The 18,834-nt window shown below is 37.1% G+C and overlaps 1 protein-coding gene across 10 annotated transcripts in view; it reads right to left on the reverse strand.

The window, feature by feature from the left end:
• Positions 1–192: 192 nt before the first annotated feature.
• The window catches only part of LOC119609714 (spectrin alpha chain, non-erythrocytic 1), a 112,486-nt gene continuing 93,844 nt past the window's right edge, over positions 193–18,834 (reverse strand). For 4 of the 10 annotated variants that reach the window (XM_037964596.1, XM_037964597.1, XM_037964598.1 and 1 more), the window contains 8 exons: positions 13,310–16,295; positions 13,108–13,247; positions 5,542–13,039; positions 5,263–5,460; positions 5,051–5,192; positions 4,574–4,678; positions 3,517–4,254; positions 193–889 (listed from right to left, as the gene is read on the reverse strand). In XM_037964596.1, coding sequence (XP_037820524.1) covers positions 636–889; positions 3,517–4,254; positions 4,574–4,678; positions 5,051–5,192; positions 5,263–5,460; positions 5,542–13,039; positions 13,108–13,247; positions 13,310–16,295 — 12,061 coding nt within the window. In that variant the 3' untranslated portion in view covers positions 193–635. Of the gene's footprint in view, positions 890–1,163; positions 1,221–3,516; positions 4,255–4,573; positions 4,679–5,050; positions 5,193–5,262; positions 5,461–5,541; positions 13,040–13,107; positions 13,248–13,309; positions 16,296–18,834 lie in introns of all 10 variants that reach the window. The other 6 variants (XM_037964605.1, XM_037964600.1, XM_037964595.1 and 3 more) reach the window with 6 other exon arrangements.

The raw sequence follows: 18,834 nt of genomic DNA on the forward strand, positions 1-18,834 counted from the left end.
GTGATCTACACAAGACTTTATGTAAATTGTATATATATAAAAAAAGAATACAATAACTGACTTAAATTATAGATTACTGATTTAATTATTAGTTTTTTTCCGTTTCTTTTAATTATTTATACTAATAACAATTTGTAAATACAAAAAAAAAGTTGCAAAACTTTTACAAATACAATAAACTGTAGCTTTTTATTTTTCAAAATATTTGTTTTATTTTTTTTTTACATTATTTTGTGTAAAAGTTTAAAAATACTAAAAAATTAATAAAAAAAATAAATAAGTTAATTCGCGTTAAACGTGATTTTACTTTGCTGTTAAGCAATAATGACATTAATTAATAAAATATATTTATATTTATTAAAAAAAAAAAACAAGATATTTCTTTTAATTTTTTTTTTCAAATTATCTTAAAAGTTAATTATAAAAATATATATGTATGTATGTGTAGGTATATAAAATAATTGTATAAAAATATTTTTAATAATATAAAACAAAACAATGCCTTGATATTGTTTTAGTTTTTGTTGTTGTTGTTTGATTTTAAACCATACACTCATTTGAAAATTTACTGTCCCTTATATTTTTTGCAAACAATTAATCGTTATCGTTTATCGTTTATATTTGTTATTTGCTGCTTATTGAGGTGTTTGGCTTGAACGGCGTTTATCTTTATCCTTTTCTTTCTCCTTGTCGCCTCCTTTGCGGCCAAATATTCTAAATACACCACTGCGACGATCTTCTTTAGATTTACTGCCCTTAACTCCCGACACCGAGGATATGGACTGAGCTTCACTTTCACTGGAACTTTCGGCCGAAACACGTGACAAATTTATTGAGTCGGGCTGTAATGATACGGGTCGCGTTGATTCAAATCGGCTTGTACCCCAACCTATATGATGGAAGTGTAGAAAATAGAAATTCATTTTAATGTTGTTCTTAATTTTGTAAGCAAAATTTGTTGGAAAGTTTTACATGCATTTATATTTAATTTAAGCTAGAAGAAAGGCTTAATATGCTCTAAAATTGTTTAGGATTTAAATTAGTTGCTTTTTATTGAAATCTCTTTTGATTTACAAAAAAATTATAAAAGTTTTGAAATTATTACAAATTTAGAGCATATTTTTTAATAATGAAAATTGCAATTATTAGTAAAATTCAATTACTTTGTAGACTTGTACGCAAATAGGATCGATTTATTCTAGTAGTTTTAAATACAGATCCTGAATATGCAAAACCCATATTTAAAGAAAGAAAGCATGCAAAATATATAAAAAGTAAATAAACATTCATAAAAAATTTATAACAAATGCACCGCCACCAAAAATATAATTAAAAAATGTTAAGAAAATAAATAATAAATAAAAAACAATTAGTAGAAAATTAAATGAAACGTATTCATCAACATTTGTGGATTTTTTATAAATTATAACTGAATTATAACTGAACTAGAACTGAACTAGAACTGAACTAGAACTGAACTAGAACTGAACTAGAACTGAACTAGAACTGAACTAGAACTGAACTAGAACTGAACTAGAACTGAACTAGAAACTGAACTAGAACTGAACTAGAACTGAACTAGAACTGAACTAGAACTGAACTAGAACTGAAACTAGAACTGAACTAGAACTGAACTAGAACTGAACTAGAACTGAACTAGAACTGAACTAGAACTGAACTAGAACTGAACTAGAACTGAACTAGAACTGAACTAGAACTGAACTAGAACTGAACTAGAACTGAACTAGAACTGAACTAGAACTGAACTAGAACTGAACTAGAACTGAACTAGAATTGAACTAGAACTGACCTAGAACTGAACTAGAACTGAACTAGAACTGAACTAACTAGAACTGAACTAGAACTGAACTAGAACTGAACTAGAACTGAACTAGAACTGAACTAAAACTGAACTGAACTAGAACTGAACTAGAGCTGAACTAGAACTGAACTAGAACTGAACTAGAACTGAACTAGAACTGAACTAGAACTGAACTAGAACTGAACTAGAACTGAACTAGAACTGAACTAGAACTGAACTAGAACTGAACTAGAACTGAACTAGAACTGAACTAGAACTGAACTAGAACTGAACTAGAACTGAACTAGAACTGAACTAGAAACTGAACTAGAACTGAACTAGAACTGAACTAGAACTGAACTAGAACTGAACTAGAACTGAACTAGAACTGAACTAGAACTGAACTAGAACTGAACTAGAACTGAACTAGAACTGAACTAGAACTGAACTAGAACTGAACTAGAACTGAACTAGAACTGAACTAGAACTGAACTAGAACTGAACTAGAACTGAACTAGAACTGAACTAGAACTGAACTAGAACTGAACTAGAACTGAACTAAAACTGAACTGAACTAGAACTGAACTAGAGCTGAACTAGAACTGAACTAGAACTGAACTAAACTGAACTGAACTAGAACTGAACTAGAAACTGAACTAGAACTGAACTAGAACTGAACTAGAACTGAACTAGAACTGAACTAGAACTGAACTAGAACTGAACTAGAACTGAACTAGAACTGAACTAGAACTGAACTAGAACTTAACTAGAACTGAACTAGAATTGAACTAGAACTGAACTAGATCTGAACTAGAACTTAACTAGAACTGAACTAGAATTGAACTAGAACTGAACTAGAACTGAACTAGAACTGAACTAGAACTGAACTATAACTGAACTAGAACTGAACTAGAACTGAACTAGAACTGAACTAGAACTGAACTAGAACTGAACTAGAACTGAACTAGAACTGAACTAGAACTGAACTAGAATTGAAATAGAACTGAACTAGAACTGAACTAGAACTGAACTAGAACTGAACTAGAACTGAACTAGAACTGAACTAGAACTGAACTAGAACTGAACTAGAACTGAACTAGAACTGAACTAGAACTGAACTAGAACTGAACTAGAACTGAACTAGAACTGAACTAGAACTGAACTAGAACTGAACTAGAACTGAACTAGAACTGAACTAGAACTGAACTGAACTAGAACTGAACTAGAACTGAACTAGAACTGAACTAGAACTGAACTAGAACTGAACTAGAACTGAACTAGAACTGAACTAGAACTGAACTAGAACTGAACTAGAACTGAACTAGAACTGAACTAGAACTGAACTAGAACTGAACTAGAACTGAACTAGAACTGAACTAGAACTGAACTAGAACGAACTAGAACTGAACTAGAACTAGAACTGAACTAGAACTGAACTAGAACTACAACTGAACTAGAACCAGAACTAGAACTAGAACCAGAACTAGAACTGAACTAGAACTGAACTAGAACTGAACTAGAAGATAGTTAATCCGTTAAATAACCTAATGAATACGTTTCAATATTATTTCGGAGAATTTTGTACAAACAATAAAATATTAGATTTTTTAAATAAATTCCCGAAAATATTTTCAATTTGTGCAAAATTCTCGAAATTTTTTTCTTTTTTTAAGGATTAGTAGTTGATGTTTTTTTTTTAGATTTTGAACCAATACCCTCATTATTATGATGATTGTTATTATTATTGATGACACTCATGTAACTTGGATTATTAATGGAATTATTTTCAGTGCTACTACTATTCAAGTTGTTTGTAAAATGCCACACTGTACGACTATGTTGCGAGGAGGATGATGATGATGTTGTTGTTGTGATAGATGATGTGGTAGAAATTTGTTGAAAGGATGATGATGATGTTGTAGTTGTAATAGTATTGTTATTATTATAGTTATTGACTTGTTGTTGATGTTTACCATTATTACTGTTATTATTGCTGTTGCTGCGCGTTATGAGTACAGTATTGTTAATGGGACTATTACTGCCCAGACTGGAATTCGAACTAGTCGAGATGGTAGAGTGTACGGTACGTTTTGTTGTAGTTACACCAGGCAACTGTTGTTGCACACCCGTTGCTGTCTCCATTTCTATGAATTTTGTTACCAAATTACTACTACCACCAGCAGTTGTACCGCTCGTACCGCTTAAACTTGAACGGGGAGCTGCAATTATTTTGTGCTGCTGTTGTTGTACTCTCATATAATTTGCTTGCGGTTCATTAGGATGTTGTCCTGTAGCGGCAGCAGCCGCATTAAAGGCATTTATACGTTGCTGAACTTGAGCCTGATGTTGATGATGGTTTGCATGATGATGATGTTGCTGCTGACCGGCAGCAGCAGAAGAATCTGCTACTCTGGCTAATGGTGGCATTGTCGTTGGTAAAGGTGGAGGATTTTCTATACAGTAGGTTGTTGTTATGTGAAATGATTTTTGTTTTTGGTTTGGAAATTGAAATGATATAATGAATGGTTTGTTTGTAACGTTTATTTGTTTTATATGTATGCATATATGTATTTTTATATAAAAAGGGACGCAAAAAGAAAAACGGGGAGCAGGGAATGTAAGGACAAAAAACACATTAATGATATAAATAATTTGTTTTCTTTTTGTTTTAACAGATCACATCACTACACTTTGGGACATTGTACAACATATGTAAGTACATACATATACACAATAGTTAATAACGAGCACAATATCATACGATAAACTTACCTGATTGTCTAGCCTCACTATTGCGTTTTAAAACAACGACATTGTCATCATTTGAACCATTCGGTAAACGTGGCATACTGCCTCCAATAATTTCGGAACCATATTCTAAAGAGTTAATAAAGAAAAGTAAAATTATAAACAATTTTTCAAATTTTAACTTATAAAGTTTGTTTTCTAAAACTACTAATTTTAAAATCTTGAAAATTTTGAAATTATTTTCCAAAAATATTAAGTTTGAAATATAAAATTGCTAGAAATTAGACTCGAAAATTCTCATGGTTTAGAGTAGAGATTATTTTAATAGCTTTAAAAATTTTTCGAATATAACCTTAAAAGCTTAACAACTTTTAAAATTAGAAAATTATTTTGGTAAAGTTCGAAGTTCGAAATTGAAAAATTTTAGAAATTGAACTCAATTAGAACTGAATTTATATTTTTATACATCTTCCTGGGAATTTGCTGAATTTGTAATCTTACCTGTACTGGTATTGAGGGGATTACGCATGACAACTAAATTATCGGTACTTTGACGATTGGGTACTGGTGGTGGTGCACCTCTAGGTGGTATGGGTGGTTTGTGTTCAAAACCTACTGATCCGGTTGGCGAAGAGGGTGGCTGCTTTAAATAAAATAAAATTTAAAAACCATTTTATATTGACTCTGATTGAAATTTAAAATTCCCAACTCACCTGTTGTTGTTGCATTTGTTTTTGTAAAAAGTTCATTTGTGGAGTAGCTGTGGAACTAATAGAAATGCTGCTATTCATAGAGTTCGTACGGGATGCAGAACGTCTTTGTGAATCAGGCGATGAAGTACGAGAACTTACGGGTGATTCTACACTTTGACCACTGACTACTTTAATATCGGGGAAGCTGTTTGATTGTTGCTGTTGAAACCGAAAAAAAAACATCATTAATATTTGTAAAGTTTAAAATAATCTAAAGAAATCAGTTATGTATTTATATACCTTCATGGAGTCATCATAACTTAACAATTGTAGATTTGGTGGTAGACTAGCGTGGAATGATATCTTACGAACCCAATCGTTCATAATTTCCAAAGAGGGTGCTTCGAATAAGAACTCTGAACCGTCGGGTAGTTTTAATCTGAATACATATTTCTTCTTGGTATAATCTTCGGCACGTTCACATTTCGCTCCCAATATATTGACGGGTGCATTGGCGGTCTTCTGTTGCAGGAAATCATTTTCATCCTTGAAGAAACACAACAGTTGGCCACACAATACAGTATGGAATTGTTTCCAGGAACGTACGGGTGCCTTTTTACCGCCCGACTGTAGACCATGTTTCCTCTCAAGCATACCTTGAATTTCTACGGGTGGTAAGTCGAAACCTTCACCTTTCTGATTCTTACGGAATGATTGAGCGCGACGACGTGTTGTGAATGATGGTGTACGTTTTGGTTGTTTCTGTTGAACTTTCATGGATTCGGCACGTTTGACATTCTGATCGGAGCCACGTCTTAAGCGATCGCCAAAGATGTTGGACGAGGAGCTCTTTTGCAGACCATACTGATCGTCTTCGTAGGCGGATACAGGTCTCAAGGGTGATTGTGTATTTTGGCTGGGTGTATTATTACCGGAGCCGGCAGTAACGGTTACCATAGGACTTGAGAAAATAGGAGTCTTTTCTTGATTATTGGCATTATTTCTATGCTCCATTTGTTTTTCAGCACGTCTTCTTTCGTCATTGAGACGTTGCAACTCTTTTTGTTTCAACATTTCTAGACGTTCCTTCTCCAAACGTTCCTTTTCTTTAAGCTTGGCCAATTTCTCGCTTTCAACTTGTTTGCGGAATCTTTGTTCTAATAAGGTAATACGCTTAATGGCTTGGAATTTCTCCTCTTGAGCTTCTACAGTCTTTTCGAAATCAGAGTGGCGTCTCAGCAAGTCTTCCACTTGTGGTATTGAATCACCAACTTTGGTATCTTTGAGTAAAGGCTCTCTGCTGACGATCCAATTTTCCAAAATGTCAGCATCCTTTAAGAACATTTGAGTATCCAAATTAAGTTCATAGATTTCCTTACGTTGCTGTAAAGTGTGTTCCAATAGTTCGTGTCTTTGTTGTAGAACCTGTATTTTCTCTTCGATTTCATGGGCCAGGAAGTGTTTCTCTCTTATGAGTTTTTCACCCTTGGCTTTGAATTTGGCAAAGGTTTCATCTCTTGCTCTGATCTCGGCATGATGCTCTTTGATACTGGCCAATAGGGATTCTGCTCCTGCTACAGTATTTGCCAAATCGGGGGCAGTAATTTTGGCTAACATTTCATTGATCCAGGCTATTAAATCACGGTATTCGTCAAAGTATGATTGCAATTGTTCAGCTTGTTGTAGTTTTTCCTTGCGTATATTTGATTTTTCTGTAATATCTGCCCAAGCTTCAATGGTTTCATCTCTCTTAACTTCAATGTGTTCCTTGGCATCGGGATAGATTTCAGCCAAGTTATTGGCTTCATTCATAACAGAATTCACCTGTTCTCGTATGGCTTCCAATTCAGTTTCGAAAACCAAATGTTTGCGGTTCAAAGCCTGTATACTTTCTAAATCTTGACCATAATCTTCCGATATTAAATTGGCTTCTTTTTCGTTAATCAGAGAAATAGTTTCATCAGCAACACGATCGTATACATGTACCTGTTTGGCACCGTCCAAAGCATCTTTACGTGCCGACACCAGATCTTTAAGTTCATCCCATAATTGTTTGGTTTCATCACGTTTAGTTTTAATTGATGTTCTATAGGGATTATTTTCCTTAATCAATTCATCACCTTTCTCCAAATGGGCCTTAACTCTGCCTTCGTTGGCCGTAAGATTAGAAACAAAAGTTTCAAATACCAATATCAGCTGCTCAACATGCTCAACATCTTCACCGTAATCTTCCGAAGCGGTAACAGCCATTTGATCGTTAATCCATTCATGAAGATCTTCAGTTTCACGCAAATATTCAAACAATAATTTGCTTTCTTGCAGGCGAACTTCACGATCCTTGGCCAAGCGTTTAAGTTCTTCATATTGACTATTAACAGAATCTTGTTTTGCTTTAATGTTGGCACTGTCAAAGTGATTGCGTTCCACCAAATTTGAAGCTAACTTATTAACCTTTTCAATTGAAGGTTTAAATGACTGCAATTCGCGTTGTAAAACTTCAAGTTTCTTTTGATGGGATTGAACAGACAACTCATCTTTGCCATAGTCCGAGGACACAACAATTGGTCTCTTTTCTCTGATCCAAGATTCGGCTTCGTTGGCCTCAACATAGAACATTTGTGATTCTACGGCATCCAAAAGTCTTATACGGCGTATGCTGCACAGTTCACGTAGATTTACTAATTTGCTCTTAATGCGATCACACTTGTATTGCAGCTGTTCTGAGGCAAAGTGGTTATCGCGTATCATTTGATCTCCCCGCTGTAGCAAAGATTGTATCAATGGCTCTTGGGATAAGAGTTCGGCTTCCAAGGCTTGATGTTTCTTTTGCAAAGTCTGAACTGCTGTCAAGGATGTGCCTAAATCTTCAGAGCCTGCAATAGCTTCCTTTTCGTTTAGCCACTGTAGTTCATCTTCGGCATCACGAAGGAATTGTTGCAAACTGAAAGAGTCCTCTAAGTTCTCCCTTCTAATGCCCAAAGGTTCATGGAGGGTATGATAGCGTTTTATTGTAGACATGGCACGCTCATGAATATCGTCTTTAAGGAAATGATCGGCTTGGAAGAATTTCTCATCTTGTTGTTTAATCTGTTCAGCTAATTCGGCATGATGAGCTACATCGGCCTCTAAACGTTCATGTTTCTTAATTAGATTGGTAACTGCAGCCAAATCTTTGCCATAATCTTCATTGGACAAGTGAGACTCCACTTCATCCATCCAGTTGTTGAATTCATCCACACTACGATTGAAGGTGAGCGCTTCATAGGCTTGATTCAATTTATCATTCTTTTCTTTAGAAGCTGACTTAAGTTTCAACCAATCTGCCTCGAGCATTTCCAACTGTTGGGCAATTTCTTCCTTGGCATAGTGATCGTTTTTGATCAAACGTTCTCCTTCCTTGATTACATCCTGAACTCTGGAAGCATTATTGAGCAATTCACTATCGAAAGCATTATGCTTTTGTAATTTACTCTGCAAGTTGCTGGGTTCTCTATAGTTCTCGTCCATGGCTATCTGCATTTTTTGCACCAACCAACGATCGATTTCATAAAGACTTCTTAGGAATTCTTGCAATTGTAGGGATTGTTGCAATCTTTGTTTACGCTCTTGTGATGAGTTATTTAGTTTTTCTTTTCTTCTCACTACATAGGCCAGTTTTTCTCTTATGACATCAGCTCCATTGGGTTCGCCTTCAAGTATCGACTTGGCAAACTTTTCCAAGTCAGAGACATTGTCGGAATCCAAGAGTTTTTCGAAAGCTTCATGTTTCTTAAGGAGTCTTTCGACAGCAGTGTATGAATCACCCAAATCGTCGTTGTTAAGGAAGGCCTCCTTGTTGGCCAACCATATTTCGACTTGTTCCACTTGAGCCTTGAACAATTGCAATTGATGGGCTTCTGTCAAATCCTTGGCTCTATCACTCCAGGCTTCGTGAAGATTTTGATGTAAATCTTCCAATATTTTAAGATGTTGTTTAGCTCTGTCGGATTTATCATTGTCCGACAATTGTTCACCTTGGAGTTTCAAGTCTTTGAAGGCCTTGTCACGACCATCAATTTCAACTTTTCTTTCCTGATGCAATTCCAATTGGGTTTCGCAATCATTAATGGTCATTGGTGTAGGTGCAGCATTCATTTTCTTAATCATGTCATTTACCCAAAGTTCCAATTCCCGTACATCAGATACAAATTTGTGTACCAAATAGGCTTCATTGAGAAGTTTACGTCTTTTGACAGCCAAGTCTTGCAATTGTTTCCAGGAGAGTGATAGTTCATCTAGTTTCTGAGCAATATCCATGGCTCTTTCTGGATATTTATTCTGCAAAGTACGAGCATTTTGTTCATGTTCGGATATTTTTTGCTTGACAGCAGACATATCACGCTCCAAGGCATCTTCGCGACGTATTAAAGTCTCGACGGCAGCTAAATCGCGACCAGTGTCTTCAGAGCTCATGGCTAAAGCTTTCTCAGCTATACGTTCAGCTGTATCTTCGACGTCTCTGTTGAAAACATGTATTTCATTGGCTCCACCCAATAAGGCACGGTAGGCATTCAAAGCTCCTTGCAATTGACGCCATTTATTGTTGAAATCACGTCTACGTTTGTCAATATTGGCAGATTCTGCTGGTACTTGACCTTGATTAATCAATTTATCGGCCAGAGTATTGATATGTTTCACACGTTGATCATCTACTCTCATATCGGAATCAACATCATCCAATTTACGCATTAAAGCATTGCAATGTTCCAAATCACGGCCAGTATCGCTAGCTTGAACCATCATTTCCTTATCTCTTATCCAGGCTTCAATCTTGTCCAATTGATTATTGAATTCCAAGATATCTTGAGCCTCTTCTAAACCACGACCACGGTTGTCGAGTTCATCCAAAAGACCCTTCCAAGCTGAAAGCACACGATCGATAGCTTGTTTGATTTCAGGTGAGGATTCGTGTTGTTTGGAGAGTAGAATTAATCCCTTCTCTTGAATTTCCTTAATACGTCCCTGGTTAGCAGCTACTTCTGCCTGGAAGGCTTGATGTTTCTGCAATTTCTTGATCTTCTCATCAAGATTGGAGACCTCGTTGTAGTTGCCAGCATCGGCTTCCAATTTCTTTTGCTTCTCATTTATCCAAGATTCAGCTTCAGCACAATCTCTAACGAATTGAGCATAGAGGAGAGCATCTTCCAGTTTGTAACGTCTAACGGCACAAAGATCTTTAACCTTTTGACGTCTGGCCAAGACACCCTGCAAAATCGTTTGTATATTTGCACTGTCATAGTGTCTTTGCTCGATCAGCTTACGACCATGTTCCTGCAACAAAGCCACCTTATCTTCTTGAGTTTGTATGAGTCTTTCGAATTCATCATGCTTTTTAATTTGATTTTGTACATCTTCAACGGTTTGGCCAAAATCGGAGCTGGACAAGGCAGCCTGTTGAGAACTGGAAAGGTTGTCAATTTGCTTGGCATCACGCAAAAAGCAGAACAAATCGATTTTTTGTTCCAACATAATTTTCTTCTTATTCCATGCTGTGTGTAGTTTAGCGCGTTCATCTAACATGGCAGAACATTTCTCTTCAACCTCGGCAGCAGCATAGTGGCCAGTCTGGACCATAGAATCACTTAGTTCATTGAGTAGACGGAATTTATCTTCGCGGGCTTCAATTTCACCATAAATGGCATCATGTTGAATTTTAAGTGCTGTAGCGCCAGCAGCATCACTGACGTGCTCTTCAGCCTGCAAGGCAGCGCGCAAGTTAGACGACCAAGACATGATATCTCTGACATCAGTGAGGAAAGTTTGTAGATCATAACTGGCTGCTAAACGATCACCTCTAGCACCGGAACGTTCTTTCAAATCATTCCAGGCTGCGACCACCTTGTCTTGTTGTTGGGCAATAGCAGCGGCATTAGAGGGATATTTGGCTTGCAGACGTACAGAATCCTCAACCAAAACTTGCAATTGGGCTTCCAAAGCCACCAAATCGTTTTCAAAGCCTTCATGTTTACGTGTCAAGGCTAAGGCAGAGTTCAAATCTTTACCCAATTCGGTGGAAAGAGCAGCATTTTTGTCCTGTATACGGAACAAAGCTTCGGCTACATCACGATGGAAACGATGAATTTCACCAGCGGCATGTAATTTCTGTTCTCTTAAGTTCAACAATTTGAGAAGATTATCCCAAGACATGCGTAATTGCTCCTGTCTCTTTTCAACGTCTGGAGCATAAGGACTTTCTGTGTCAATTAGTTTTTTAGCCAATACCTCACATTGTACCACACGATCAGCTCCTACTTCTACGCGATGCTTAAGATCATCGAATTTGTTTTGCAACAATTGCAAATGTTCGTAATCTTGACCATAATCCTCTGAAGAAGCCACCTGTTCTTGTTCTTTTATCCATTGCTCAACTTCATCCGATTCAATGAAATATTCGTGCATGTACAAGCTTTCCATGAGACGCAGTTGTCTTTGGGAGGCCAGTTTATGCAGTGATTTTAGCATTTTTTCAATTAGTTGCTGTTTGGCCGATAGGATTTTACTGTCCGGATGTTGGGCTGCTACCATGGCTGCGCAATTATGTCCCATTTCGGTAACAATGCCGGTATAAGTGTCCAATTCCAACTCAATTGTTTTGTGTTTGGTTAAGAGTTTGGCAGCAGAATCACGATCGCGACCATACTCGGTAGATCTGAGAGCATTTTGTTTCTCTCCCAACCAGGCTTCAATTTCGCTGGCATCATAGAGGTACTGTTGGGCCTTCAAAGACATTTCCAATTTCTTACTACGTTCATTGGTGTTGTACTCCAAATCGTTCCAGGCATCTTCAAGCTTGGTGCACAGATCTTTGACATTTTCCTTTTCGGGATGATTTTGCTGTACCAAGGCCTGGCCAGCTAGTAGAGCTTTGTTGATCATGGGCTGATGGCCCTTGATTTCAGCTTCTAACTTCTTGTGCTTTTTGGATAAAGTTTGGGCTTGATGAAGATTTTGGCCCAGTTCTTTGGATTTGGCAGCGGGCAAATGATCGTTAATCCATTGGAATTCATTATCTAGTTCAAATACAAACTTGTGATAATTAAGACTTTCCTCTAGCTCATCGCGTCTCTTTTGCATGGGATCACGTAATAGTTTAAATCTATTTTGTATATCCTTGGATTCGCCCTTAATGTTGTCAGCATTAAAGTGACCTTCATGGGCCATTTCTTCGCCAGAATTAACCAATTCATCGATCTTTTGTTCCCATACGGTAATTTCAGATTCCAATAGTTGGTGTTTGTTGATAAGATCTTTGCAACTTCTCAAATCATTGCCCACATCCTTACTCTTCAGGGCAGAATCTAATTCACCCACCTTCTTTTTGGCATCTTCAATGGCTCTGTTATGTTCACGCTGTGAAGCTGCTTGTTCCAGTTTGCGTCCCTTATCCTCTGATAAAACCAATAGATCCTTCCATTTCTTATTTAAGTCGCTAACACGTTTCTCTACTTCAGGTTTACGGTTGTTGGCAGCAATCAATTGTTCACTGTCCTTGTTAACGTTGCGCAATTGACCTTCATTGGCGCGAAGTTCTCGCTCGAAAGCTTTATGCTTTTGTAATTTGCGTGGCAAGTTGCTTAGATCTCTGTAGTTTTCGTCTCCAGCTATTTTTGTTTTATCCTTCAACCAGGCATCCAAATCATCGGCTTCGGCGGCAAACTTGTGGAAGTCCTTAGAGGCTTGCAGAGAACGTTTACGCTCAAAGGCTTTGTCTTTCACAGCTTTGCGTTTAGCCAAAACTTGGTTGCGTCGATCATCAATGCTGGAAAGTAAATAGATCTTGCTGTTAGGTATCTTCTATATAATTAAAAGGGATTAAAAAATACTTACTATTTGTCGTCATAATGTTTGTTGGCGATTAATTTATCGGCATTATCGGAGAAACCTTTAAGGATTTTATCCTGGGCCATTAAACTCTTCTCAAAGTCCAGATGACGTTTCAAAATTGCTTCTACTTCATCTAAGGAGTTCTGTAATAGAAAATTTCCAATATTAGTTCTGTTTGTGTGGGAATTTTGAAACAGACACTTACTCCTAAATTATTATATTCCAAAAAGGCTTCATGACTCTTAGTGGTAGCATCAATTTTGTCAGCTTCACGATTGAAAATTTGCAATTCCACACATTGTTGCAACCACTTTTGCTTCTCCAACCAACCACGATGAATGGCATCTTGTTCGGCCTTAAGACGCTCAATGATCTTGACAGTTTCTTGCATGTTCGGCTTACCATCTGACAATTGTTTGCCCAAATTAATAACTTCAGCAAATTCATTGTCATGAGCTTTAATGTCATCGCCCAAATCATTGTGTTGTTTCAACAGCTTATTAGCAGTTTCCACATCTCTGGCTGGTTCATCGGAGTTCAATTGATCCTTAACCGAATCAATCCAGGCTAACAACGTTTTGGCGCTGTTGTTGAAAATCTGTTGACCTACAGCACTTTCAATACGAGCTCTTAATTCACTGCTCTTATTGTGGACTTGACCCCACATGTCTTGTACTTCTTGCTGACGGGCTGTCACATTATCTCTTTCGGCCGGATAGGCATTTTTCACTGAATTACCCAGGTAATTGACACGGTTAACTTTCTCTTCAATGGGTGCCAATTCACGTTCCATATTTTGATGACGTCTTTGCAAGGCCTGTACGGTTTTCAGATCCGGACTTATTACCGCAGTATCTAACTGTAACATTTTCTCACTCATCCATACTTTAGCTTCATCACAAGTACGATTGAATAATTCCACACTGGAAGCTCCTTCCAAGCTCTTCTCTTTTTGAACCTTGGCATTATTAAGTCTCTGCCAGATTTGGTGTATTTGCTTCTGACGTGCTATTATCTTGTCTAGTTGGGAATGACCCTGTCTGCGGAATGTGTCCACAGCCGAATCGATTTCCTCAATACGTTTTGAGGCCGCCGAAAGATCTGTCAAGAACTTTTCGAATTTACGTTTAGCATTCTCTACGCCTTCACCACCTTCATCGGATTTAATCATACGTTCTTTCTCCTTCATCCACTTCTCGAAGTCATCACATTCACGATAGAAACCAAAGAGGTGTATGGAGTCTTCCAAGAGAGCATGACGTTTTTGGGCAGTATCTTGTAATTCATCGTAGGTAGCATTAATGCGTTTTTGTCTCTTCTCTACACTGTCGGAATTTTCATTAATACTGTTGACCGAGGTGCGACGCTTGACCAAAGGTTTGGGTGTAACGACGGTGGGTTTGACACGCTTAACTGGGACCACCTGACGCACCAATATGGTTTTCTTGACTTTTTGCAAAGCTTTTACTTTCTCAGCTTTAGGCACTATACAGGTTACGGGACGTGGCTCAATTTCTCTAACATAGTTGGCGGGCACAAAACCTTCATGACCATTTTCTTTGCGCACACACCACCAATCATCATTGGTTTTGGATTTTAATAGCATTACTTCGCCCTTTTCCATTTTCATGCCTTGACCTTCGAAGGGAAACATGGCCCGAACGTGTGGCAACATTTTCGTTTCGGTGACCTTGCGATGTTCCAATTTTTCCACCCATTCATCTTCCCAAACTTCTTTGGGCACTAAACGTGTTTCATTCACCCATTCCTCCTGTTGTTGTTGCTCTATTTCGGGCATTTCTGGCTCATTGGCCGATAACTCCAAAGTACAAATACCAGCTTTGATTAGTTTATCGGCTTGTTGGTTTAGATTTAGTATGTCGCCCGAATAGGCATTTAATTCACCCTGAAGATCACGGTGTCTTTGCAATAAAGCCTGAGCTGAGGGTTCATCATTGCCATAGTCTTTGGAATTGACTAAGGCCATTTTTTCGTTCAACCACGATTCCGCCTCATTGGCATCTGTATAGAATTGATAGGCTTCGGCAGCATCTTCTAGTTGTCTGCGACGCATTTCTACCAATTCTTCCAAGGCCTTCCAATGATCATCTAAACTATCGGTTCTTGATTTAATTTCCGCCGATCTGGGATGCTTATCAGCTATCAACCGTTTGCCAGCATCTGACATTTGTTGGGATTTTGATTTGCGGGATTTAATTTCATCTTCCAAAGCCTTGTGCTTTTGCTGCAAAGACAAAACAGCTCTTAGATCTTTGGCGGTAATGCCAGTTTTACATATGCGCTGTTTATCCACCAGCCAGCCCTCTTCGTTATCGTAATCTTCCATGAAATGATGGAAGTTACGGGCTTCTTCTAAGCAAGCTCGGCGTTTGGCACAAAGTTCTTGCAACACCTTATAGGCCTCTTCCAATTCAGCCAATTTCTTTGCAAGTACGGCGGCATCTTTGTGTTCAGAGTTTTTAAATGGCAAGGCCTGTCGGGTGAAACGTTTAATTGTTTCACCATAAGTATTCACTTGCAATTCCTGCAGCGAGTGAGCCTGCAATAACTCCTCAACACCCAATAAATGTGGTCCCACATCCTCGGATCTGAATTGTATTTGCAATTCACGTATGGACTCTGTGGTGCTGGCAATTTCTCGCAGCAAATTCATTAAGGTGCTCATTTGTGACAAATTCAAACGTTGATTCTCCAACAGCTCCAACAATTTACGCCATTTCTCCATAACCTCATTCTCTCGCTTTTTCACTCTCTCTTTGCCGTGATAGTTTTCACGTTCCAACTCATCGGCCATAGCCGTCAGATCATTGAAACGTTCAACTCTGGCCAATATATCGGCCGAAATGGCTTCATGTTTCTTGAGCGTAGCATCAACTTGCTTCAAATAGCGTGGATCTGAAAGGACCTGTATCATTTCCTTTAGATAACCCTCACGCAATACTGACTTCTTTTCGAATTTATAATTCAATTGCTCTAATTTCTCTTGACGCAAAAGTTCTTCTCTCAGTGCTACTTCACGATGATGTTCAGCATATTCCAGCAATTGCCACGCTTTCTCGATATCATTAACCAGTTGGCCATCTTGTGGATTGTAGGGTGGTTGATTAAGAGCTTTTAGCAGGGTGTTGATGGTAAAATATAAAGCTTCAATTTCACTGCGTTCTTTGTATCTGGAAAAATGGAGAAAATAAATTATACAATACGGGTTTAAATTGATGTAAAAGAAGTTTAGGGTCTGAGATATAGCACATAATAGATATGGGTTAGAAATTCTAACTTGGGATATTAGATTATAAACTAGAATATAGACAAGACTATAGGCTACAATATAGACTATATACTAGACTAACTAGGCTAGACTATAGGCTAGACATCAGACTAGACTATAGACAAGACTATAGACTAGGCTATGGACTAGACCATAGACTAGACAAGACTAGACCATAGACAAGATAAGACAAAAGACCAGACTATAGTCTAGACTATAGTCTAGACTAAATACTAGATTATAGACTAGACTATAGACTACAATATAGACTAGACTATATCATAGATTATATACTAGACTATAGACTAGACAATATGTACTAGAATATGGACTAGATTAGAATCTAGACTATAAACTAGACTATAGACTAGTCTATAGACTAGACTATAGACTAAACTATAGACTAGACTATAGACTAGACAATAGACTAGACTATAGACTAGACTATAGACTAGACTATAGACTAGACTATAGACTAGACTATAGACTAGACTATAGACTAGACTATAGACTAGACTATAGACTAGACTATAGACTAGACTATAGACTAGACTATAGACTAGACTATAGACTAGACTATAGACTAGACTATAGACTAGACTATAGACTAGACTATAGACTAGACTATAGACTAGACTATAGACTAGGCTATAGACTAGACTATAGACTAGACTATAGACTAGACTATAGACTAGACTATAGACTAGACTATAGACTAGACTATAGACTAGACTATAGACTAGACTATAGACTAGACTATAGACTAGACTATAGACTAGACTATAGACTGAACTATAGACTAGACTATAGACTAGACTATAGACTAGACTATAGACTAGACTATAGACTAGACTGTAGACTAGACTATAGACTAGACTATAGACTAGACTATAGACTAGACTATAGACTAGACTATAGACTAGACTATAGACTAGACTATAGACTAGACTATAGACTAGACTATAGACTAGACTATAGACTAGACTATAGACTAGACTATAGACTAGACTATAGACTAGACTATAGACTAGACTATAGACTAGACTATAGACTAGACTATAGACTAGACTATAGACAAGACTATAGACTAGACTATAGACTAGACTATAGACTAGACTATAGACTAGACTAGACTATAGACTAGACTATAGACTAGACTATAGACTAGACTATAGACTAGACTATAGACTAGACTATAGACTAGACTATAGACTAGACTATAGACTAGACTATAGACTAGACTATAGACTAGACTATAGACTAGATTATAGACTAGACTATAGACTAGACTATAGACTAGACTATAGACTAGACTATAGACTAGACTATAGACTAGACTATAGACTTGACTATAGACTAGACTATAGACTAGACTATAGACTAGACTATAGACTAGACTATAGACTAGACTATAGACTAGACTATAGACTAGACTATAGACTAGACTGTAGACTAGACTATAGACTAGACTATTGACTAGACTATAGACTAGACTATAGACTAGACTATAGACTAGACTATAGACTAGAATATAGACTAGACTATAGACTAGACTATAGACTAGACTATAGACTAGACTATAGACTAGACTATAGACTAGACTATAGACTAGACTATAGACTAGACTATAGACTAGACTATAGACTAGACTATAGACTAGACTATAGACTAGACTATAGACTAGACTATAGACTAGACTATAGACTAGACTATAGACTAGACTATAGACTAGACTATAGACTAGACGATAGACTAGACTATAGACTAGACTATAGACTAGACTATGACTAGACTATAGACTAGACTATAGACTAGACTATAGACTAGACTATAGACTAGACTATAGACTAGACTATAGACTAGACTATAGACTAGACTATAGACTAGACTATAGACTAGACTATAGACTAGACTATAGACCTAGACTATAGACTAGACTATAGACTAGACTATAGACTAGACCTATAGACTAGACTATAGACTAGACTATAGACTAGACTATAGACTAGACCTATAGACTAGACTATAGACTAGACTATAGACTAGACTATAGACTAGACTATAGACTAGAACTATAGACTAGACTATAGACTAGACTATAGACTAGACTATAGACTAGACTATAGACTAGACTATAGACTAGACTATAGACTAGACTATAGACTAGACTATAGACTAGACTATAGACTAGACTATAGACTAGACTATAGACTAGACCATAGACTAGACTATAGACTAGACTATAGACTACACTATAGACTAGACTATAGACTAGACTATAGACTAGACCAGACTATAGACTAGACTATAGACTAGACTATAGACTAGACTATAGACTAGACTATAGACTAGAGACTATAGACTAGACTATAGACTAGACTATAGACTAGACTATAGACTAGACTATAGACTAGACTATAGACTAGACTAGACTAGACTAT

This window comes from Lucilia sericata, unplaced genomic scaffold (genome assembly GCF_015586225.1).
Source record: "Lucilia sericata isolate MDLA Ls3-8-SP2 unplaced genomic scaffold, ASM1558622v1 Contig001043F_arrow, whole genome shotgun sequence".
NCBI lineage: Eukaryota > Metazoa > Arthropoda > Insecta > Diptera > Calliphoridae > Lucilia > Lucilia sericata.